The sequence below is a fragment of the Tenrec ecaudatus genome, chromosome 4, assembly GCF_050624435.1.
Source record: "Tenrec ecaudatus isolate mTenEca1 chromosome 4, mTenEca1.hap1, whole genome shotgun sequence".
Taxonomy (NCBI): domain Eukaryota; kingdom Metazoa; phylum Chordata; class Mammalia; order Afrosoricida; family Tenrecidae; genus Tenrec; species Tenrec ecaudatus.
In genome coordinates, this window is record NC_134533.1 from 37,336,198 (window position 1) to 37,360,705 (window position 24,508).

The 24,508-nt window shown below is 45.4% G+C and overlaps 1 protein-coding gene across 1 annotated transcript in view; it reads right to left on the reverse strand.

The window, feature by feature from the left end:
• KIAA1549L (KIAA1549 like) overlaps positions 1-2,848 on the reverse strand; it is a 107,766-nt gene extending 104,918 nt beyond the window's left edge. Inside the window, exons 1-2 of the mRNA XM_075547687.1 lie at positions 2,818-2,848; positions 1,823-2,167 (exon numbers count right to left, since the gene is read on the reverse strand). Coding sequence (XP_075403802.1) covers positions 1,823-2,167; positions 2,818-2,848 — 376 coding nt within the window. The remainder of the gene's footprint in view (positions 1-1,822; positions 2,168-2,817) is intronic.
• Between the last annotated feature and the right edge of the window lie 21,660 nt (positions 2,849-24,508).

A 24,508-nucleotide genomic window follows, 5' to 3' on the forward strand; every position in this document is an offset into this window, starting at 1 on the left:
CTATGGGTGGACCAGAAATGTGTGTCATTTCCCACCATGGTCATGTTTGGCGGGTGTACAGGCTGGTTTATGCTTGTACCAAGGTCTGACTCCTGAACACTGAAGCCTTCTGCAGTCGCTGAGTGCCCAGCAGCATCCTGGACATCCTGAGAGTTCAGTGCACCAGCAGCTGACTTCAAACCACGGGGCGTTGCAGTTGAGGATGAGCGAGTTCCCCAGCTCGTGGAGTTCATTGTGTGTCCACTGAAATCATCATTTGCTTGTTGCAGCAAGCCAGATACCATTGGTTCCGTGGCAGGGGATCCGATTTCTGCTGAAAACGAACTCCAGGAAACATCTGCGCCAGCAGGCTTTTTCATGCGGCCCATGGTGGAAGAGTCATAAAGGCCGGCGGAAGAGGCCAATGTTGCCACCTGCTTGGAGGCTGAAGCTGGGAATCCAGAAGCATCTACAGCAGCTGCGGAAGCCTCTGACTTGGTGTTGGAGATGTGAGCAGATGGGGACCGGGCGCGGGTGGTTCGTATGGGTGGGACGGAAGGTGGAAGTGATTCTAAAGGAGTGCGATTCGTTCTTGGGGTTGAGATGGCAGTAGATGAAATGGGGCCAGTGCCTGCAATGGAAGGGAATCTGTTGAGAGGTGGAGGACTGGAGATCTCGTTACTTGGAAGGGCCGGGAGAAGAGCCATCGTCTCTGCCTGTTCATTCCCCTTGACAGCAGCTGTCCCACTGTCCTCTCTCTGCAAGGGCGATGCCCACGTCATGGAGGGAAGATTAGGAGCATCGCGGGAGGGGAGGGAGTCCGTCGCTGCAGTGGGAGCCGACCCACCCTCACCCTCTTCTTGAAGAGCTGGCGTTGGGGGCACGCTGGATGGAGAGGCCTGACTGTGTGCTGGATGGCTGCGAGCGAACGTGGAGGGAGAGTCGGCCGGGCATTTGGATGGCGAGGCAGGAGCGAAAGGGCTGGCTTTCTCGTGACTGGTGGTGGAAGGCAGAGATAGCACCAGAGAGGAAGAGGCGCTCTCAGTTGAACGGGCTGGCTCTCCAAAATGCTCTGGAGCTGCTGACAAATGCGCCGGATGAGCAGAGTCATTGACAGGGGCAGGGGCAAGCTTTCTGCTGGCCCTTTCTACTGTCACTGAATCTGTGGTCTGGAAAAGCGATGGCTCAGCCACAAGGGCCGCTGCTGTGCTCTTAAAAGTCGGCAAAGGCACCTCACTGCGCGCTCCTTTAGCCACTCCAGCTTGGACCGACTGCGTGGATGCAGGACTCGAAGCTACTTCCAACTTTGCCAAAGAGGGGCTCCCGCCTGGATGCCAGAGAGGACTTCCACCAGGTGCGAGGGCAGAGGAAGACCGATGGGCCAGTTCTGCCGTGGGGCTCCCAAACCCAGGGATGGGTGAGCCTGCTGGGGGCGCACTCTCAGTTGGGGAGGACTCAGAATATTGCTCTGTTGAGGATTCAAAAACACCTAAAGGAGGGAGGCCTATCAAAGCCGGCGTGTGTCCGGATGGAGCATGCTTCCTTTCCTGAGCAGGCGGGCTAAGGGTGCTAGCTACACTCTGACTTGAGTGAGAGTCGGCTAGAGCTCTCTGGGGGGATAAAGGCACTTGGGTGGGTGGCTCTGCCGTCTTAGAAACAATGATGGAATGAGATGTGTCAGGAGCCAATGAAGAGGATGAGGGTGGGGGGAGAGATGGAATCATGCCTGGCTTTGCCATGGAGGAAGCCCCTACTGGTGCGGGCTGAGATGGAAGGATGGCACTCCAGGATGTCACAGATGGGACTATGGACAATGGGGAGAGCATGCTGGTGTGAGGCAAACCTGACTCCTCGGCTGCTTCTCTCCTCCCTTGAGGTCTTGGGTGGACCAGGGACTTGGTGAAATCCTTGGAAGGCTCGAAGGAGGCGCTATGTCCGCTCCCTGGGTACAGAGAAGAAGAGACATCCAGGGGAGCCCTAGTTCTGCGGGGAGCCTTGGGCAGAGGTGATTGGGCAAACTGGAACAAGCTTGTGTTGTCAGGGCTGGGTCCCAGTTCATCCTTGGTCCTGTCCACTGCCGAGGAAGACTTGACTTCTGAGAAAGGCCATGTTGGTGAAATCGATAACAACTTCGGGTGAGGCAATGGCTGTGGGGTTGGGGTGACATGTCTCTGGAGATCGTCGGTTGCTGTGAGACAAAACAGCAGGTCGTCAGAAACAAAGCATCAGGTGGTCATCAAGTGACCCCGATGGCCAGGAGCTGGAGGTCAGAAGTGGATAAGGCAGGTATAGACTGGACCTCACAGAACTTCTGCTCCAGCCCGGAAGACTCATCAACCCAATTCAAACGGTGGAGTCAGGACCCGCAAACATGCAAGTTGTCACAGGCTCCCTCACAGGGAGCATGGAGGAGGCGTGGCCGCTGATGTAGGCATACTCAAACAAAGGCTTGCAAGACAGTCACCGACTTGTTCCTTAAACTCCTGAAAGGGTAGGGTTGCGAAAAATCACCACCAAACAAATCAAAGCCACACGTGGCTGCCTCCTCCAAGGGCCCAAATGCCATGGGAAAGGAAATCGGTACCAGAGTGTGGAATGCTGCCCAAAGATCCTCGGGCATTTAAAGTAAAATGTTGCAGTTTGCTTATGCTTGGCAAGATTACATCCATGAGATAGCACTATCCTGGTAGACTTAGCTGCAGTATGCTTTTCCTGAAGCGAGTATTCATGTTCATGCCCAATAGGCAAGGGGGCTTCTTTCAGATGAGGCCCTCAAAGAGACACTATTTACAACCAACCAGTGACACCTCCCACTGGGTCTGGTGTCACTACACGCACCTGCAGAGACCAGAATTATCAGCACACACATGTCGTGTGAAAACACAGGCAGAAAGGCAAGGAAACACGCAGGGCACACAGCAGTGACAAGAATCTCAGAGTTGGGAATGTCACACCCTTGGGAAGAGAACTAACGGGCTTTCTCTGGTGCTCTTTTCCAGGATGCTGACCACTCCAGAAAGGATTACATGTTCTTCAATAATTAAAAAAAATTTTTAATGATGTGTTTTGTTGTTGCAGAGATCATACAGAGCAAAACATACACCCATCCAGCAGTTTCCACCCTATTATTCACACGTGCTATTTGGTGACACTCACGACACTCTGAGCTGTGCAAACCTGCTCACCCTCCTGTTCTTCATTAACCCCTCCCCCCCCATTAACATAAACTCACCGCTGCCTTTGGTTTCTACTAATCTTTTGAGTTGCTGCCGTCAACAGCTCCCCACGTCAACCCCAAACCCATCCACTGCCATTGAGTTGATTCCGACTCATTGTGAGCCCATATAAAGTTTTTGAGGTCACAAATTTTTATGGGAGCGGACAGCCTCATCTTTCTCCTTAAGAGCGTTGGGGGGGTTTGAATCACCAACCTTAGAGTTAGCCCTCCAACACTTACCGGACAGCGCCACTGCTCGTCCTTCCAAACCAAACCCAAACTCACAGGCATCAAGTTGATTCTGACTTCTAGAGACCCTCTCAAAGTACAATGGCTCCCGTGGGTTTCCAAGACCGCAGCTGTTTATGGGAGTCGAGAGCGTGGCCTTTCTCCGTGGGAGTGGCTGGTGGTTTCAAACTGCTAACCTTGTGGTTAGCAGCCCAACAAAGAACTGCTATGGCACCAGGGCTCCTTAGATAGTCCTTAAAAAGGCATAATCCCCCAAACAGATTTTTTTAAACTAGTTAAGCTAAACTATTGCATGGTTTTAAAAAGATTTCAAGGGATATTTTTGGTTTAAAGTCTAAAGATTACCTAAAAGCAATGGTTTCAGGAATTCATCCTGTCTTCATGGTTATAGAAAAGCCTGGAGTTCATGGGGATTTCACATTCTATTCTGCATTTCCTTGCCTTTGACAGTAACACTCTGTGGAATCCTTGATCAAAAGGCTCAGCAAGAGTACATCAGAACCAGTCAGTGCTTCTGGTCTCCAGAGAAAGGTTCATGGAGACGATGAGCCACACATTCAAGATCCTCCTTCTATTCCCGACTCTCCTGCTGCTTCTGCTGTTCCGGGCAAATACGGAGCAACTGCTGTCACTTGGTTGGCTGGCTGCTTGGAAGCTCGGAAGCTCCCAGGAACTATATAATCAACTAGAAGGTAGAACAGATGTGCGAGACACGGCATTAGCACATCAGCTGCGGTGTTCCAGGAAACCATGAGCCCGAGGTCTCCAAACAAAGTCCCAAGTTTCCCATTAGCTGGTCTTTTTTTCCCCCAGGGTGTGTGTGTGTGGGGGGTGTCATTGTTGCAATATATTTAAATAGTTCATTAAATTAAAAGTAAAAAGCTATATTTCTATGCTACTTGCTAAAAACATCAGCTCCACATAAGAGAAAAAAACACCCAAGGTCGGAAGTCAACAGATTTGTGTCTGCGTGCTTCCTCAACCAGTCCCTCTGAGCTGAGTGCCACCGGATCCCTGCTGGGTAAAGCAGAGGTAGTGAGCGCACCTGAACTGCCACGTGGAGACCCAGGGTCAAGTCCTGACCAATGAAACTCACGTACAGCCCCCACCTCTCTGTCAGCGGAGGCTTGCATGTTGCTAAACATGCTGCACAAGGTTTTCAGCTGGGCTCTGAGATGCAGACAGACCAGGACAAGAGGCCCGGCAAGTCCGCTAATGAAAATACTGTGGCGATCGCATGGATCACAACAGGTGCTTCTGCAGCGGGCCGTGGAGATGGTGCCGGTGCGGGCAGCTTTCCCTGCACTGTGCATCGGGTCACCAACTGCCCTGGATGCTGCGAAGAGTGAATGGGAGTAAAAATAAGGGAGTTGAAACAAATGTTAGCTGCCACTTTTGTTTTTAGTGTCTTTGTTTGTTTAACCACTGATGACATTTTGGCTCAGGGAGGGAACACCTATTTTCAGAAAAGCCACCGAACTGATGGCGGGGCAGAGGCAGGTCTTCAGAAGGGCTTGTTCCTCACAATGCAGGGCTTTCCCCACTGCCCCCCGACCCCTTTCTCTTCCTGCTGCCTTCCTTAACATGGCTCCTCCTCTTCACTGCCCCCCTCCCCACACCTCCCCACCCACTGGGTTCTGCGACACAACCACAACGACACAACCAACAAAAGACTCAGCCGAACATTGAAAAAGGTTGAAGTTTTAGAAGACTGAATCATGAGAGTCTGCTTCAGAGCGCTGTAGCCACAGAAGCTGCACCGTGATGATTTTCTGGAGTATTATTTCCCATTTCATTTTTCAAGAGTTGATGAGGGAGAGGGCCACAATCTCTTACACCCTGATGTAAGTCACACAAAAACATTTCCTATCTGACCCTTTGTTTTCTATTGTTTAAAATTTCTCATTCTTGAGGGAATCACGGGTCTGCCCAAGAAGTTGGCAGTAAACCATATTTAGAACCTGACAGGGTGTGGAAAATCCTTTTCCAAAGACTTAGCCAAAGACCTCCGGCCTGGGCCAGCACTCCTGGTCCAGGTACTCGTGTGTCCCCCAAAGCATTGGCAGCAGGAATGAAAGCAGAAACATCAAGGGTCACTGTGATCTTATTCACAAGAGCTAAAGGGTCCAAGCAACTGAAGTAGCTGTCAAGAAATAAACGGATCAACAAAGGTGGTGTAGCTCGTCAATGGAGTATTATTCAGCCATAAAGAGGAATGTCTGCCAGAAAGTCCTGATACAGGCGACAGCCTGCATGAAGCCTGAAGCGGGGATGCAGAGTAAAATATGTTAGTAAAGGGAGGACACATACGGCAAAATTCCATTGGTATAGAGCAGCGGTTCTCAGCCTGTGGGTCGCATCCCCTTTGGGGATCGAACGACCCTTTCACGGGGTTGCCCGATTCATAACAGTAGCAAAATGAGGATTATGAAGTAGCAACGAAAATAATGTTATGGTTGGGGGGTTACCACAACATGAGGAACTGTATGAAAGGGCCGCAGCATGAGGAAGGCGTAAAACCACTGGTCTAGAGTTTCCAGAACGGACCGACAGGGAGAGATCAAAGGTTGTCTGTGGTCATCAGCATGGGATCAAGGGTGGGGAAAGAGAAGTCATAGACGGATAGAGGTGACAGTTGCGCAACGTGATTGGCACAAGATTTTTTAATCAGTCTTCTAATTAATTAATTAATGTATTTTTAAAAATCATTTCTTGGGGTTGTACAATTCTTATCACTACCCATACATCCATCCATTGTGGCACATGTTCTCTTATAAGCGTATATTTTCACGGCAGTTGAAAACACACCTCTGCTTTGCTAGCAGACTCCTTCTAGAGGCGCTCCTTTCTGGCCTGACGAATTAAGTGACCACGCGGGGAAAACCCATGTGTCAGAGAACTTCAGGTGGCCTCTAGGAACTCAGGTGACTTCCAGGCAGCAGCCAGCAGGAAGCTGAGCCCACCCCCACCCCCCACCTCGGTTACAACTGCAAGGACATGAATTCTGCTAACAACCTGCATGCCTTGGAAATGGATGTTCCCCACCCCGTTTGCCTGCAGATGGAAACAGACCAGCTGACCTCTGGAGTACCCTGTGAGATCTTGTGCAGAGGACGCCCCTGTGCCCAACCGAATGCCCAACCCCTGGCCCTGAAAATCCTCCTGACAACAGATATGTGTGGTTTCACCCTTCAAAGCTTGCGCTACTCGTGTTTCATACCGATAGCAAACAAATACACACAAGATGTCAAGTGTTATAGAGTGTTGTATGGTGAAGCAGGGACAGAGTACAGGGTACCGGGACTGAGGAGTCGCAGAAAAGAAAGTAAGAACTTATGACCAAGGCGAAGCAATTCACGTTTCCTTGGAGGATCATGACGAATGAGTTGTGGAATGAAAATTCTCACCTAGGACCTAGACCTCTGAAAAACATGTTCACCAAGCACACCGAGCTCCCAGAGTAGAAACAAAGCCACGGGGGCCACGTCAAGGAGTTGGTAGGAAGCAGGCTATATCGTCTGGGTGTGGCAGCACGCCTCTGTGGGGTTTCCTCAGCAAACATTACTGAGCACAGCTCTGAATCACTGATCAGGCTTCGATTTTCAGAAGGTCAAAGATGGATGGAGAGTCGCCATTATGCTAAAGCAGTGGTTCTCAATCTTCCTAATGCCGCGACCCTTTAATACAGTTCCTCATGTTGTGCTGACACCCCCAAACATAAAATGATTTTTGTTGCTACTTTAGAACTGTAATTTTGTTACTGTTATGAATAGGGTGACCCTTGTGAAAGGGTCGTTCGGCTCCCAAAGGGGTCGGGACCCACAGGTTGAGAACCACTGTGCTAAAGCATCCACCACCACCCAAAACCCACCTATGATCCAAACGTGGACATGGTGCATACTGTCTGAAGTGCGGGACCTTTTGGGTTTTTTAAATTTTTTTTATTTTTATGAACACATATAATCCTTTTTCATTTTATTGGGGGCTCGAACAACTCTTGTCACAATCCATACATACATCCATTGTGTCAAGCACATTTGTACATTTGTTGCCATCATTCTCAAAACATTTTCTTTCTACTTGAGCCCTTGGTATCAGCTCCTCATTTCCCCCCTCCTTCTCCCTATAATCCTTGTTTTTTTTTTTTAATTTATTGGGGCTGATACAATTCTTTTCACAGTTCATACATATACATACATCAATTGTATAAAGCACATCTGTACAGTCTTTGCCCTAATCATTTTTTTTCTCTTTTCTTCTTTTACATTTTATTAGGGACTCATACAACTCTTACCACAATCCATACATATACATACATCAATTGTATAAAGCACATCCATACATTCCCTGCCCCAATCATTCTCAAGGCATTTGCTCTCCACTTAAGCCCCTTGCATCAGGTGCTCTTTTTTTCCCCCCTCCCTCCCCATTCCCCCCTCCCTCATATGCCCTTGGTAATTTATACATCGTTATTTTGTCATATCTTGCCCTATCCGGAGTCTCCCTTCCCCCCTTCTCTGCTGTCCCTCTCCCAGGGAAGAGGTCACATGTGGATCCTTGTAATCAGTTCCCCCCTTCCAACCCACTTACCCTCCACTCTCCCAGCATCGTCCCTCACACCCTTGGTCCTGAAGGTATCATCCACCCTGGATTCCCTGTACCTCCAGCCCTCATATGTACCAGTGTACAGCCTCTGTCCTATCCAGCCCTGCAAGGTAGAATTCGGATCATGGTAGTTGGGGGGAGGAAGCATCCAGGATCTGGGGGAAAGCTGTGTTCTTCATCGATACTACCTCACACCCTAATTAACCCATCTCCTCTCCTAAACCCCTCTATGAGGGGATCTCCATTGGCCGACACTTGGGCCTTGGGTCTCCACTCTGCACTTCCGCCTTCATTTGATATGATATATATACATATATACACGTACATATATACATATACACATACATACACACACTTATATCTTTTTTTTTTTTTTTGCATGATGCCTTATACCTGGTCCCTTGGGCACCTCGTGATCGCACTGGCCGGTGTGCTTCTTCCATGTGGGCTTATTTGGTTCTGAGCTAGATGGCCGCTTGTTCACCTTCAAGCCTTTAAGACCCCAGACACTATCTCTTTTGATAGCCGGGCACCATCAGCTTTCTTCACCACATTTGCTTATGCACCCATTTGTCTTCAGCGATCCTATCATGGAGGTGTGCAGTCAATGATATGATTTTTTGTTCTTTGATGCCTGGTAACTGATCCCTTTGGGACCACTCGATCACACAGGCTGGTGTGTTCTTCCATGTGGACTTTGTTGCTTCTGAGCTAGATGGCCGCTTGTTTATCTTCAAGCCTTTAAGACCCCAGTCACTATCTCTTTTGATAGCCGGGCACCATCAGCTTTCTTGGGTTTTTTTTAATAGAATAAAATTGCCATTCCTTGAAGTGAGGTCTGCAAATAGGAGATTCTGTTTACTGCATCAACAGAAATATTTTAACTTTCAAAACTGTTTCACAACTATTTAAAAAATATATATATATCGCAGTCAAATCCTTTGTGGAACAAGTTTAAACCTAAAGCTAATTTCCTCCCCATTAGTACATTAATGTAATTTCATTTCTATCTTAACATTTAACCTTAGTTTATATGATCATTACAGAAATTTTGGAAAAGTAAAAAAGAAAGAGAGAAAGAAAGAAATAGTACGCTCCTGCCTTCAATTTCACCACTCGTATGCCCAACTCTTCTGCAGAAAACCACGGCTTTGTTCCTGGGAAAACTCGTGCATGTTTGTTTTGCGGACAATGCATGTCCAACTTTGTACCTGCTTTTTCTCTTTTAATATTATTAGTACACTACATAATTTCCCATATTGTTATGAAGCCTGTATATTATTTCCACTGAGACCTGATACTATAACTTGCTTATCCCTCCCCTGACAGTTAACACACAAGTTGTTTCTAGACACCCATCTCTTCTCCAAGGCTGCCATCACAGCCTCTATGTGCCAGCGAGAGTAGATACAGGATCCTCATTTCAGGACTAGGGCATCGTGCACCCAGAAGCCCGCCCTTTTTCTGGAAGAGAAATCAGTCACACACATTGGTGTGTTTTCATTTGTTGTCCTCTCCCCCCTCGTATTTTTCCAGTAGGATCCTTCATAAGTTTGAAATATGCCACCATTCCATGGTCAGTGAAAAACAAGATCACACAGTTGCTGGCATCCAAAACTAGGACACTGCTATTAGCAAACCTATCTGAAGTTTCATATTAATTTTTCCTATTTCATTCTAATGGCCCTAAGGGGAGCTGAGGCTACTTAAATCCATTAGGCAAGAATGGCTTGGAGACTCTAGGAAATTCTATACCCAAAGAAAAGCAGTAAAAAAGTGCTCAGGGAATTGGGCAAAAGGACACAATATGTTACTGGGCTTTACATCATGCTGTAAAGATGTAAATGTAAACCTTGCCTGAGTGATAGTCCCATAGTGAAGAAGTCATTGCCCCCACGTCTCTTTATCGATAGTTCTATTATAGTACGTGTTGGGTGGCTAAGTACAGGGTCAGCAATTCAAAAACATCAGCAGTTCTGAGGGAGGAAGACTAGGCTTCTGGTTCCTGTAGTTACAGTCTCAAACTCACAGGGACAGTTCTACCCTGTCCCATAGGGCCACCAAGTAGGTTTAACCCGATGAAAGTGAATTTTTTTGGGTTGTTTCTATTATAATTTCCCCATTCTGCTTGGTATTATTGTCAGTTATCGTCCTCATTTCTCAAGCACTTAATCATGTATTCCACAAATATTACTGAATCCTTTCTATGATGCCATTCAGTTGCAGAGATTAACAGACATCTCCCTAACTGTATAGGTTGCCAAGTGTGACCCTTCAGGATGAAAGATCTGAACTGGAACTGACTGAGTTTGTAAGCCACCTGCCTTGTGCCAACTCTGCAAACATAGGTAAGTTATGGAACCTCTCTTGAACTGTCTCCTCCATTCTGAAATGAGGATAATGCTACCTATCTCACAAGGTTGTTTTGAGACTTAAAGGCATTGATCCATGCAAAATATTTGGAATACATCAGTGCTCAGTAATTAATGTCCATGAGTGTGATTATGATCAAGGTAACTGAAATCTAATCAAGAGGTTTCAGAATTTTACCATCCTCCTAAACTATGATGTCTCTACGAGTTGGAAGCAACTTAGTGGCAGTGAGAGAAACTATGACAGAAATAAAGGCTAATTCTTACATCCACATATATCCATATATATCCATATAAACCAAAATATACATATAAACCAAAGTATAACATTTTGGTTTAAAGGATTATTGCTAACACTCTCCCAAAATAGTTGGAACAGAAAAAATTTAAATCTCAAATGTCTGCCTTTTAAAAATGCTGAAAGAAGGAAGGAAGGAATTTACTTGATGGTTTTTGAACATTTAGAAAATAGATTTCATTTTCATTGGATCCATAATCAATGCCCATGGAAGCAGGAGTCAAGAGATCAAATGGAAGATTGCATTAGCCAACTCTGCTGCAAAATACCTCTTGAAAATGTTAAGAAGTCAGGTGTCACTCTGAGACTTAAGTATACTTGACCCAAGCCATGAGATTTTCTATTGCTTCATAGACGTGTAGAAGCTGAAAAGTGCATAAAGATGGCTGAAGAACAATTGATGACTGAATGACGGTGTTGGTGAAGAATACTGAGTATACAATAAACTGTGAGACTCAACAAATCTCTCTTAGAAGAAGTACAGCTATCATGCTCCTTAGAAGCAAGGATGGCAAGACTTAGCCTTACTTTGGACATATTATCAGGAAGGGAGAAGGGCATCTTAGATAGTGAAACAGAGGGTCAGTGAAAAACGGAGGTGGACTGACACAGAAGCTACAACATTGGGCTTCAACAGAGGGAAGACTGTGAGCAGGATGGATGTTTCCTTCTATTGAACGGAGGGATCTGAAGAGTCGATAACTTTGATGACCTAACAACAATAAATAAATAATAGAAGCAGGATAAAAAAGAAGCCATCCCACTTCTCTTGTTTTTGCAAAATAAACCAATACAGAAACCTAAACCAACCAACCAAACAAAAAAACCCCCTAGAAACAATAAGGGTGGGTGTTGCTGTATTAAATACAAGCAAATACAGAAAGGATACATTCATAAAGTTGGTTTTTTAAATCTCTGAAGAAAGAAAAAAAGGAGTAAAATAAATTAATCCTTCAACAACCTGATTGAAGGAGAAGAGAAAACAAAAAGGTTAAGAATAAGAGAGGAGACAAATCATATAAGAAGAAATTAAAATAGTTAATTTTAAGAGCCATTTTGTATGCCACTCTATGGCAAAATATTAAAAAACCTAGAGAAAATGAATAACCTTAATTTAATCACCAGAATTAATCAAGAAGAACATCCTAAAAAGACAAATTAACAAAAAGAAGAACCACTATTTTTAAAAGGCATCAGAACTAGATCTATTTAAGTGGGCTCTATTAACTTTAATATATGTATATATATTTGCAATGTTATTAAACTAATTCAAGTCTTGGAACTATATGGAAACATCCTTAATTTATTTTATGAAACCAAAATGGTTTTAATACCAAAATCCAATAAAGATGCATTAAAATGATAAAAAAGACTATACATTTAATGAATATAAGGCAGCCACGAAAAAAAACTACAATAAAATAGAGACCTATGTGTGCTGTTGGATCACATTTGTGCAATTATATAAAATTAAGTATGCATATGTGTAAGTAGGAAATTATTTAACAACATGAAGGTAAGTAAAAAGTATCACCGCAAAATCATTGAAAGCCTTATTAAGCAAAATATAAAAATGTGAACAACTGTTTCTTGTCATATCCTCCAACTAGGTCTACACAGTTCTAATGAGCACCCTTCCACCTCCTGGCCTTTCCCTTCAGAATTGTGCACTCTGCAATACACACCACGTCAAAGGGACCATTTGGCGTTCCCAATGGACTCGAATGGTGTTCCTTTGAAATATTCTTTGTTTGGGGAACAAAAGTGAGCCTGAAGGGGAGCTATCAGGGTTGGAGAGTGGATGGAATAGTTTCCCAACAAAATCCTCTTAGGACAGCCCGTCTTACTCTCCAGGCAGGTGCACCTTCATGATGCGGTGGGGGAGAGGGTTCTCAGCACAACTGTCCTGGTCTTCTTCTCACCAATGCAGTTTTCAATTTTCTTACAGCCTCTTCCTAATAAGCCCCTGTGACCTTTCTGTGTCCTACTAGAAAATGTATCAACAATATTCCTTTGACATCCCCCAGTCACTACAGCCTCTGAGCTGACAACCCCTTTGCCTTGAATTTAACTACCTCTATAGATGCCCTTGGAAGCCAGTTCAATTGGACCTTTCTGAAGGCACCCAAACAAGCCTGGGACAGTGCGTTCCTGAGAGAGCGTGCGTGCAACCTCCACTGATCAGAGAGACATGCTTTCCCGTGTTTTGTTTGAAATAAACCCACGCTTGTGAACAGGAACCATAGCAGCAACCCTTTTTTACTTACCTTTATGTATAAATTAATGATCAATTTAAATAAAACTGTCATGGAGTTCCTGGCAGTCAACATAAGCGCACACACATATGCATGCACAAACACAAAAGGACTTGCTTTTTTGAGTTCCGAGTTAAATAATATTATTTATTTATTTAAAATCATTTTATTGGGGGCTCATACAACTCTTATCACAATCCATCCATCCATCCATCCATTGTGTCGAGCATATTTGTACATTTCTTGCCAGCATCCTTCTTAAAACATTTTCTTTCTACTGGAGCCCTTGGTATCAGCTCCTCATTGCCCCCCTTCCTCCCCCCTCCTTCCCTCATGAATTCTTGATAATTCATAAATTATGATCATTTTTTTCATGTCTTAAACTGACTGATGTCTCCCTCACCCACTTTTCTGTTGTCTGTCCCCCAGGGAGGGTGTTATACATGGATAATTGTGATTGGTTCCCCTACAAAAGGACTCTTCACAGCATTTTTTACTCTATAAATAGGAATTATCTAAAGACTAAATAGTGTAAACCTAGCTTAAACCTGAGATTCTGAAGGTGTTCCATAAGTTATAATTCCCAACCCCAGCCTCACACCATTCGGCACTCCTGGATCATGACAGGTAGAAACCTCCTCATTCATGTTGTACTTCATACTGTATTGTTAGATTAGAAAGAAAAATACCCTTCCATAGTTTAGATATGCAAAGATAACCAGGTCTAAATATCTAATCCAGTAAGTGCTGGTCCTATGAGTTGAATTGAGAGATAACGGGGGTTCTGTAATCAAAATAGTTTCTCAGATTGTGGTAGCTTGCATGGTGTTATGTTGCTGGAGGTTGTGCCACTAGTATTTCCAATATCAGCAGGCTCACCCACGACGGACAGGGCTCAGTAGAGTTTCTAGATTAAGGTATACTAGGAAGAAAGGTCTGCAGATGTACTTATGAAATCCAGATGCTATAAACCCATAGATCACAAGAGAATGTTTTCAGACACAGTATGGTATGAAGGGCCCTGGAGGTTGGAAAACATTCAGAACGCACAACGGCTGCAACAATTGAAGGCAGCACCCAGTGATGGTGAAGATGGCCAGGACCCATCCAGTTCTGTGTGTTGGACGTGGGGCTGCCTTGAGGAGTCGCTGACTTGATGGAAGCTAACCCGACATTTTGGGTGAGGCCCCCCCCCCTTGGTCCTCAGGAGGATGTGCTTGGTTAATTTGGTTTGGTTTGTTTTTAACATTTTAACAAAGGTCTTTTACAACAGATTTTTTCCAGTGTAATACACTATTTGATTTCTTGACTGTTTACATGGGCATTGGTTGTGGATCCAAGTAAAAAAAAAAGTCCTTGACAAACTTCAGTACAAGGCAGAATATACACTGTCTATAATCCCTGTGGATACAACTTAATGATAATGAATGCTTCATGCCACTTGAGACAACATACGAGTAAGAACCAGGAAACTCGTAAAGCAGCAAAGGTAAGGTCCAGCATCACCAAATTGATTGGATCTATTGCCTTCTTGGACCACTAAGTCAATTTAGGTAAGTTGATAATATCAATAACATCCATTTCACCTCTGACTGGAGACCCGGAAGGAAAATGCTCAACTCCAAGGGGCTGTGTGATGACCCATGGGTATTGGTGGTTTTCTTCACAGCTAGATACAAATCTTCAGGCATCTAGTTTGGGGTCAAAGAAGCAGAATACGCAGCCAAGCAATAACAATTATTATTATTAGCTCTTAATTAATATTCATTGATGACTGATTTAAACTTCAGTTTTACTACAGAGGTTCAATTTCATTAATATGAATATTACTATTTCAATTTTTTCACTCTAATGTTTATAACAGTAAGAAATTATAGCCCGATTCTATAAAGACTGAATAATGATTGGACTGATTGATTTTAAGATAAAAAAGAAAACACTTATTTCAAGTAAATGAATCTGAAGCTGTTTAGAAGCACTTAAACTCAACGCAATAGCCAGTATACCCATATCCAATAATATGCGTGCTTGTTTATTCACCTTTTGAAGAGTTTACATAGTCATATCAAAATAGATTTTATTTTAAAATTCTACAATTTAGACATAAGTGAGCCTATAGTTTCTTGATTGATATAAAGCAGTAAGATCGCTCTATCTTACATTTGAGTTCACTATCTCACTCCTGTCGCCAGTGGCCTGCCCCACCCAGGCTATAAAATACCTAAGAAGCACACCTCTTTCTCAGAGGAGGTTTGGACAGTTCTGTGCAGAGCTCAGCATTGCATTGTTTTCAGTTTTTGCCTGTAGGATTTTCTCCACAAGAATACAAAGGGGAGCAAAAGGTTTAACTCTCCGCTTAAAACACTGCCCTACCCAGATTCCCTCACCGGCCTTTATTCGGTAAGTATGTCTGTCTTCTGACCCATTGTGGACTGATATTTCTACATCTGACTGGCAGCAGATTCCAGATCTTATCACACAATGTTGACTTTGTATGGCATCGGATTTGCTACTTTCGACTCTGTCTCGTATTATTTCTCTTCAGACCACTTCAGCTCACCGAGATTACGTGAATCCCCTTGTTCATGTATAGGGCAAACAATTTCAGCAATAGCTATTTGACTATCTATATTTCATCGGTACGCCTTTAACCCAAAGCAGAATGTTCTCTGTGGCTTCCAGTTTGCCTCAGAACTGATGATGACGGTCCATGGTGAGTGGAGATGGAGGCCCTACCAAGTTCACCACTGTCATCAACAGCATCATCGTCATCACCATCGCACCAGCCATACCAGTTGCCAATGAGCACTTTCAGGTTCACGGTCGTCCGTGTGTGTTGGAGTTGAACTGTGCTCTGTAGGGGAGGTGTGGAGAAGGAGGGCAGAAGATGCACTGTGATTTGCACTTGGTATTTCAAAATAGTGGGTGGTTCTTATGTTTATTGGCAAAGTGCTTTGATAGGAGTTTTAGAACCCACTTAACTCCTTGGAGTAGAAACCACCTGTGTCCACCCCCATTCTATGCTACTCTAGGCTCAATCTCTGGGGTTGTTGTTGTCAGGTGCCATCGAATTGACCCTGACTCACAGTGACCACAGGTACAGCAGAAGGAAACACTGCCAGTCCCGGGTCAGGCTCCCGACTGTTCTTATGTGTGAGCACATTGCTGCAGCCGCAGTGTCGAGCCATCTGGTCAAAGACCTTCTTTTCCGCTGTCCCTCTACTTCACCAAGCACGCTGTCCTTCCCCAGGGACTGGCCTCTCCCGAGAACATGTCGAAAGTACATGAGACAAAGTCTCACCACCCTTGTTCCTAAGGAGTATTCTGACTATACTTCTTCCAAGACAGATTTGTTTGTTCTTTTGGCTGTCCACAGCCCGTTCAACATTCTTCATCAGCACCGTAATCCAAACGCATTGAGTCTTCAGTCTTCCTTCTTCAATATCCATGTGCACGAGGTGATTGAAAATACCATGGCTAGGTCAAGGACGCCTTAGTCTTCGAAGTAACCTTGACTTTCAACCCTTTAAAGAGGTCCCGTGCAGCACATTTACCCAGCGCAATGCATCGTTTGATCCCTGGACTATGGCTTCCACTCACGTTGATTGTGGTTTCCAGCAAGGCGGACCCTTGGGATGGAACGGAATCGTATGAACCATGGGAACAACAAAAGTGAGGTTTCCCATGAGGCCCACCTTTTGAGGAAGAGAACAAGGACAAACGAAGTGGGTAACAGTGATGGTGGAACAGAATAAACGTAACGAATGCCACGGGATTGTATATGCAAAGGGTGTTAAAATGGCAAGTGTTTTGTTACCTTTACCACAATAAAACGAGAGTCCATCTTTTAGAGATACTAATTTTCTTATCGCTGACCTATGGACTACCAAATGCCATTCCCAATGGCAACCCAAGGCGACGTTTTCACTCACAACCAAGCAAGAGGAGCGATAATTGCGTGTTTTCATCAACTGCCTTTCTAGGCTTGAAGGGCGCTGCTCAGTTTCAGGGTCAAAATCCCCTTCTTTTCTGCTTGTAACCACTGTTTGCTTTTTCACGCCCATAACCGACAAGGTAAAAGTTGGCAAGTCTACACTGGGTGTTTTGCTGGTCGCTGAGCTCGCCATGTCTCAAATTTTATGGTCTATCTTCTCTGAAGATCTGCCATTTTCCTCTCTCAAGGTCAGTGCTTGCCTACAACTAACAGCACTGCCACCAGGTTGAGGAGGGAGGGAGAACATGTGGGGGGGGCGGGGGGGCTGACGCTGAAGCAGCATCCTTGATGGGACCGAGTGAAGGGCTGTAAAGGGTCACACGGGATGGCCAAGGAGAAACGGCAACCCTACAGAAGCTTTAGCAAACAGAAAACGATCTCTCCTTCGTGGGAGCCCCTGAAGAAAACCGAGTTCACTGGGGGTTAAGATTTTTCCTAGCTTGTAGTCTTCCACACCTCTAGCTTCCTCATCGTTGTACGTGCACTGCTTCTTGAAGCTAAAAACATAGACTGTTGCCCTGAAGATAAATAACATGCAATTCTGTCCTCTATCCTGAATTGCTAACACTGTTATTTTCACAGTAAATAATTGTTAGAGCCACTTACTGGTGAAATGGTGGCACGTTTTGTTGACTTCTTACAAATACCAAGAGAAATTATGTGTTTCTTATGGTGCACTGGTTGAGCCATTAATTACTTGTAATTAAATCTGAATCCTGACTTAAAAATTAGAAATAACGAATAACAAACATATGTCACTGTAGCATACAAAAATCAACATTTGAGGCTACTTTAAAAATCCACTTTTATTCCTCCTGGATTGAAATATTGGAAGGGCAGTAAAGGAGAGGAAGGTCCCTAGCGAGATGGGCTCACTCGGGCTGCACCGACGGGCTCCGGCGTAGGAACAATTGTGAGGATGACTGTCGGGAGCCATGAGGCCCGGCCATACCCTTGCCTGTCCGCAGCCATGAGGCCCGGCCATTATATTGATCGTTATTGCCTGAGCTCTGTAACTTTCCACAGGAACGCACAGTTGCTGTTTTTACTGCGGTCACTGTTCTCAGGGAAACACCTGCGGCTTGCTTCCCCCATTTATTCTCAGGGAAACTCCTGCGGCTTGTTTCCCTTTCCCTGGCCTATATAAGCTGTAGCCTTTTATTCAATAAACGAGACTTGATCAGGCTATTGTCTTGTCTCCATTTCTCGTGTCTCTTGTCCCCTCAATTCCCACTCCCTCCTCCAGGGTTCGCGTTGAAGTTCCCACGGGACGGGACAGATGACGGCACAGGACCTGGCAGTGTTGTTGTTCTGTTGCGCATAGGGCCCCTGTGGGTCAGAGGCAATTAGATGGCACCTAACAACAAGAACGTGTTTATTCTGGGGCCCTGGTGACACCATGGTTAAGTATCAGCTGCTAATCACAAGGTCCCCTGTTCAAGCCCACCAGCTGCTCCATCGGGGAAAGATGTGGCGGTCTGTTCCCAGAGAGGTTGCCTCAGAAACTTTCACTATGAATCAGAATTGACTTGGCAGCAACGAGTTTGCTTTGGTTTGGGGGCTGTTTGTATTTTCATCAAATGAACTTGCTTGCGGAGTCGAGATATGCACTTCTTTATGCAGAGGTTCAAGAATTTAACTGATTATTTATCATGCCAACTGACATTAAATACTGCACATTTTTCAAGAAGTCCAGTCAGTGTCATGGATTCCCCTCGGACAAAAACAGTGTTAAGTAATTTTAAAAAATAAAGAATTTTTTAAAGTTGTATTTTGAATTAGGTGAAGGTTTACAGAGAAACTCCATTTCCCATTCAATCATTCAAACACATTTTGTCTCGTGCAATCACCACAAGGTAACATCTCTCGTCCTGCTTCTCCTCTGTGTTCTGGGGTCTCCCCTGGGGGCCCCATTTTCATTCCTCCTTCTTTCCCAAACCCTGCTGGCCCTCTGGGTTTTGTTCTCGGCTCAGTGCCGCCCTTTGGACATGGCTGATTCGTCTAAGGAGGGTCTCTCTAACTGGAGTTCATTTTACCTGACAGGCTATTTGTCTAACAGAAAATGTAGCGGGGCGATGGAGGGAGAATTCGTTCCAGTTCCCGAAGGATGGCTCAGGGCCAAAGTCTTGGGAGCCCTCCCGGTGGTCTCTATAACATCCGTCAGCTGGGCTAGTTTTTGCTGACCTCCCCCTATTGCATATTGCCTCCCCTCAGCCAACTTAATATGTGCCTACTCTCTATTAGTGTTTAATGACAAAAGAATTACTGAGAAAAATGAAATTCCACAACAAAGGCAAAGATTCTATTAGAGTTTTAATTACATCTTTAGAGCATCTTAATAGTGCTGATTCATGAAACTGGCTGTACACTACTGAACACGTAGAAAGCAAAAGTCGAGGGTGTGATCTCAATCCCAGGGCTCACTGTCACTATAAATAGGTTGAAGCCAAGTTTGCTTGAAAAACAGAATGAATCAACACCAAGTAGTCTCCAAAATGTAGTCATCAGATCTGTAATTTTATTTGAGTCAGTGAGCTCAAAGCCAAAGTTGAATGTAGAAATAGGATCATAAAGGTAAGAAATGGTAAAAAAAAAAAAAAAAAAGTCACCTGGGGATCTGGATTCTGACCAGGATTCCCCACCTGCTCCCTTTGAGGCATGAAACAAATCCCTTTAGCTCAGCGGTTCTCAACCTGTGGGTCTCGACCCCTTTGGGGGTTGAATGACCCTTTCACAGTGTTTGCCTGGTTCATAACAGTAGCAAAATGACAGCTATGAAGTAGCCACGAAAATAATGTTATGGTTGGGGGGTCACCACCACATGAGAAACTGTCTTACAGGGTCGTGGCATTAGGAAGGTTGAGAAACCACTGCCCTAAGCATTGAGTTTCTCTTTATGTTACCTTTCTGCCTACCACCCACTCACACATTGCCATCAAGTCAATTCTGACTCATAGAGGCCCACAGAATAAAGTAGAAATGTCTCTTTGGGTATCTGGAGCTGTAACGCTTAATGGTAGCAGAATGCCCCATTTGTCTCCAGGTGGTTTTGAACTGCTGACCTTCTGGTTGGCAGTCCAGCTCTTAACTCACCACCATCAAGGCTCCTTCCACATACCTCTAGTAACCACTAGTAATCTTTAGTCTCTAAATACTTGCCGATTCTCTATATTCCATCTAAGGGAATCATGCAAGATCTGTCCTTTTGTGATTGGCTTCTTTCACTCTGAATAATGTCAAGGTCTGCCTATGAGAAAGAATATTTTTCAAAAGTTTTTGCCATTTTGGGTTCTTGGATGCTGTTCAGTTCATTCCAACTCACAATGTGGTATTAACCATATCTATCTCACTCCTCCTCATTCACCTACCACACTATACCCTTTACAAGGCAGATTATGATGTTATGGCCACATTTTCTACCAACACCAAGACACTGAGAATCAATTCTACCTTACAATTCTGGCTGGACCAGAGGACGTACACTGGTACAGATAGGAACTGGAAACACAGGGAATCCTGGTCAGATGAACCCCTTAGGACCAGTGGTGATACCAGGGGGGTGGAGGGAAGGTGGGATAGAAAGGGGGAACAGATTACAAGGATCTACATATAACCTTCTCCCTGGGGGACAGACAGTGGAGAAGTGGGTGAAGGGAGATGTCAGATGGTGTAAGATATGACAAAATAATAATAATTTATAAATTATCAAGGGTTCATGGTGGGGGTCAGTGGGGAAGGAGGGGGAAAAAGGAGGAGCTGATACCAAGGGCTCAAGTAGAAAGCAAATGTTTTGAGAATGATGATGGCATATGCTTGACACAATGGATGGATGGATGGATGGATGGATGGATGGATGGATGGATGGATGGATGGATTGTGGTAAGCTGTATGAGCCCCCAATAAAATGATTTTAAAAATTAAAATGTCAATCTGTGCTCTTGTGCATCAGGAATATAGACTTTATCCTGTCTAGTGCAGATGCTTCCTTTCATCTTTCTAGCTGCATCAGTCTCCTTCCTTCCCAGACTTTTCTAGATGCACAGTTCCCCAGCCCACAGTTACTCCTCCACACAGCCTGGCCACAACAAGGCTGCCATCTGCATCTATCCAGGAGGCAGTCTCATAGCAGGAACAATACAAGTGTGCATTCACCCCCCAAAACAAAACAAACCGACTGCCATCGAGTCAATTCCAACTCATAGCAACCCTGTAGGACGGGGTAGAACTGCCCTGGTGAGGTTCTGAGACTCTAGAAAGTCTGGCTCCATCCCTCACAGCGGCTGGGAGTTGCACACCGCTCACCTTTCGATTAGCAGCCCACTGTGGAACCACTGCACCACCAGGACTCCCTAAGCTGCCGTAGACATGTAAGTCCATTTCCTCCAGGGGAGGGAGATGGACGCTGGAAGGCTTTGTGGGAAACCGCATCCCACGGAAAAGTCAGAGAGATGCTTGCTAGCCTCGTTGACGTCGAGGAAACTCTTCTGCCACCAGCCGCGACAGCTGCCTTGTCTGCAGAAATGAGTATGTCGTAGGCGCAGCAGATGTTCCAGAGCAGTGTCATTTGTAAATATAGATGACAAATGGGAATTGGAGATGCGAACCTCACTCAATATCATATTTGGGGGTGACAGCAATTAAGTACATTGAGTATAATTTGAGCTGAGATGCAAGGATCTTTCTTCAGTCTAAATATAACTGCAAAAAAAACCCCAACATTTTCCAGAAAGCGACATAATCCTCCCGGATGCCTGCTGCCACACAATTGCAACGGGAGCCACTCAAACATCACAGGGGCTCCGACAAATGACAAACATGGTGGCAGATGCCACACCTTTGCTAAAAGAAGGGCCACCTCTCCAGTCAACAAGAGAAAGCTGACACTGCGCTGGCTGCAAGTCAGGAAGGAAGCAGGGAATGGGAGCAGGGGGAAGGGAGTGGAGCAGGGGAGCAAGGGGGAACTGATCGCAATGATTGACATGGAGTCACACACACCCTCCCTCAGGGGGATGAGCAACAGAAACCGCAGGGGAAGGGAGACAGCGGTCAGTGTAAGATATGAAAATAATAGTAATTCATAATTTATCAAGGGATCACGAGGAGGGGAAAGAGAGGTAAAAAGAGGAGCTGATACCAAGGGATCAACAGAAAGTAAATGTTTTGAAAACCATGAGGGCAACACATGCACAAATATGCTAGATACCATTTGTGGCAGTTACATAATCTCCTGTCAACCTATGAAGGGGCGGAGTCTAGCCTGTCAGTCAGGTCGCAGCTTGATGACCTCCTTTGGGAGGCACAAATGGAGATGAATAGCTGACGGGAGGCCAGCTGCATGCTTACTCTCTGCTTGACATTCCTGTTGACAAGCCACATGGAGCCCAAGAGCTGGAGGAGCCATGTGGAGACCGGCACCAGGCCTGAGATGCTTCCACCGCCACTGGATCCATAAGACTTTTCACCCACTGGCCGGTGATCTTTCTGCTTTCGGCATCATTGCATGTGCTGCGTGAGGCTCAAGAGGAATTCATGGGCTAATATTGGACTTAAGGGCCTATACTGAACTCATGGACCTGATCTGGACTGGGCTGGCCTGTTTTCTTTATGTATAATTGCTCTTTGATACAAAGCTCTTTCTTATAGCCATATGAGTGTCTATGAATTTGTTTCTCTAGTCTACCCTGACTAACACACAATTGATGTATGGATTGTTATAAGAGCTATAAGAGCCCCCAGTAAAAAGACACCTTAAAAATAAATAAATAAGAATGATCAGGAGTAAAGGGCAGAGGTTTTTTTCTCCTTTAAAATTTCATAGAATTAGGCATTAGAAAAGAGGCTCCGTATAGCCTTTCTCTCTGAAGGAGGCAAGAAGAAGTGAAGCTTGTAGATACCAGGCCTTTCCAGCTCAAGGCTATCTAATTAACCAAATCTCTAGGAGAAACTTCAAGAGATTGGTCGTGGTTGCCTAGGCTGTGGTGAAGAATTCTAAACACACTGGGGAGTGCTGGGATTGATCAGCAATGCCTACTCTGGACCGTGTTCCAAGTGGCGGCAGGAGTGGACACAGACTGAGCATCCCTTGGCAAGGTCATCTCTAGAGCGTCTCGGTGCATCCAATCCAGCACCGTTCCCTTTTATTGCTGGAGTGCAGGCTAAGGATGGCACCGTGACTTGCCCGCGGCCTCCCACCGGAACTTAGGGGCCAGGTGCCTGGCTCCCTATGACAAAGATCTTTCCATCCCCAGCTCTGTCCTATTTCTTCAATGTCGCATCCACTGAGTGAGTGGGGAGAACAATGAACTGAGAAGGAAGCCTAGGGAGGAGGTTCACGAATTAGGGAGCGACAAAAGGAAAAATGAGAGCAACACTAAAGCCAGGGAGAGATCCATTGGAGTCGCAGAGATGAGTTAGGAAGCGGACTTGAATTCCAAGCTGTAATTGCTGAGCCAAGAAGCTGCTTTCACACCTGTAGAACCAGGGATGGTGCTAGGTCCTCTACCAAAGATTCCATCCTCATCACCCACCCACCACTTACAGTCCCTTCCCAGCCCTCCACCGCCACTGCTTAGAGCCTTCTCTCACAGCCTCTACTGGCATGCAGGAGGCACAGAGCTATGGCCTCCTGGTCACAGATGCTTGAATCAGGCAGGAATACCAGGTCAAGATGAGCTAATTGGATCCCCCCTCGCTCCCCGACCCGGGGCTTGAAACTGGGACCTAGAGAGAAAATTGCTTTATAGCGGCTGCTTAACTAGGGAAATGACATAAAACAGGGTGTGACAAGTGTTCCTGTGCAGGCCCAAAGGTGGTTTGAAGAGAAGGGGGAAGCGCACTGGTTTAACGAGGAAGGGCTACAGAGGAAAGAGACCATTTCCTATCTCCCCTTGTGGCAGAATTTGGAGAAGATGGAGATCACCCCCAGGCTCTGTTAGGGAAATCCGCAGCATACAACACACAGGCCTCTGCCGACAGACGGGCAGTAGCTATGCACGAGATGCACAGGCCAGGAAGCAAACTCGGCTTCCATGTGGAAGGAGAGAATTCTAACGCAGAGCCACCAACTCTCCTAGGCATACGTGACTTTTGGTTGCATCAGCAGGGCCCCAGGTGGTTTCCATCGTCTCTAAATAGTGACACAGAGGGAGATTAAAACAGTGGCCCGTGGAAAGTCATATCCATGGCTAACTTCTTGCAATAGTGCCCTGCATTCCTTCTACTACATACGGCACTACAGGAGTCGATCAAACCAAAGTATCAGGCTGTGTAGGATCGAGTTTGATGATTCTCTTCGTAAACGATGGTGAGACAAGTTCGTGCTGTTACCATGCGTTTCATGCACAGCCACCCTATATTTTGGTCTGCGAGATCCTGAGAACACAGTATCCATTTGCTTTTCACAAGTTACTAAAAATCCCAGATGGCAAAGCCTTTAAAATCGACTGCAGGAAACATCAGTGTCTGTCTCCTGAGCAAGATTCTGAGGCTGTAAAATTGGCTGGTTGGTGTCTGAAGAGATCATAAAGCTGTGATTAAATA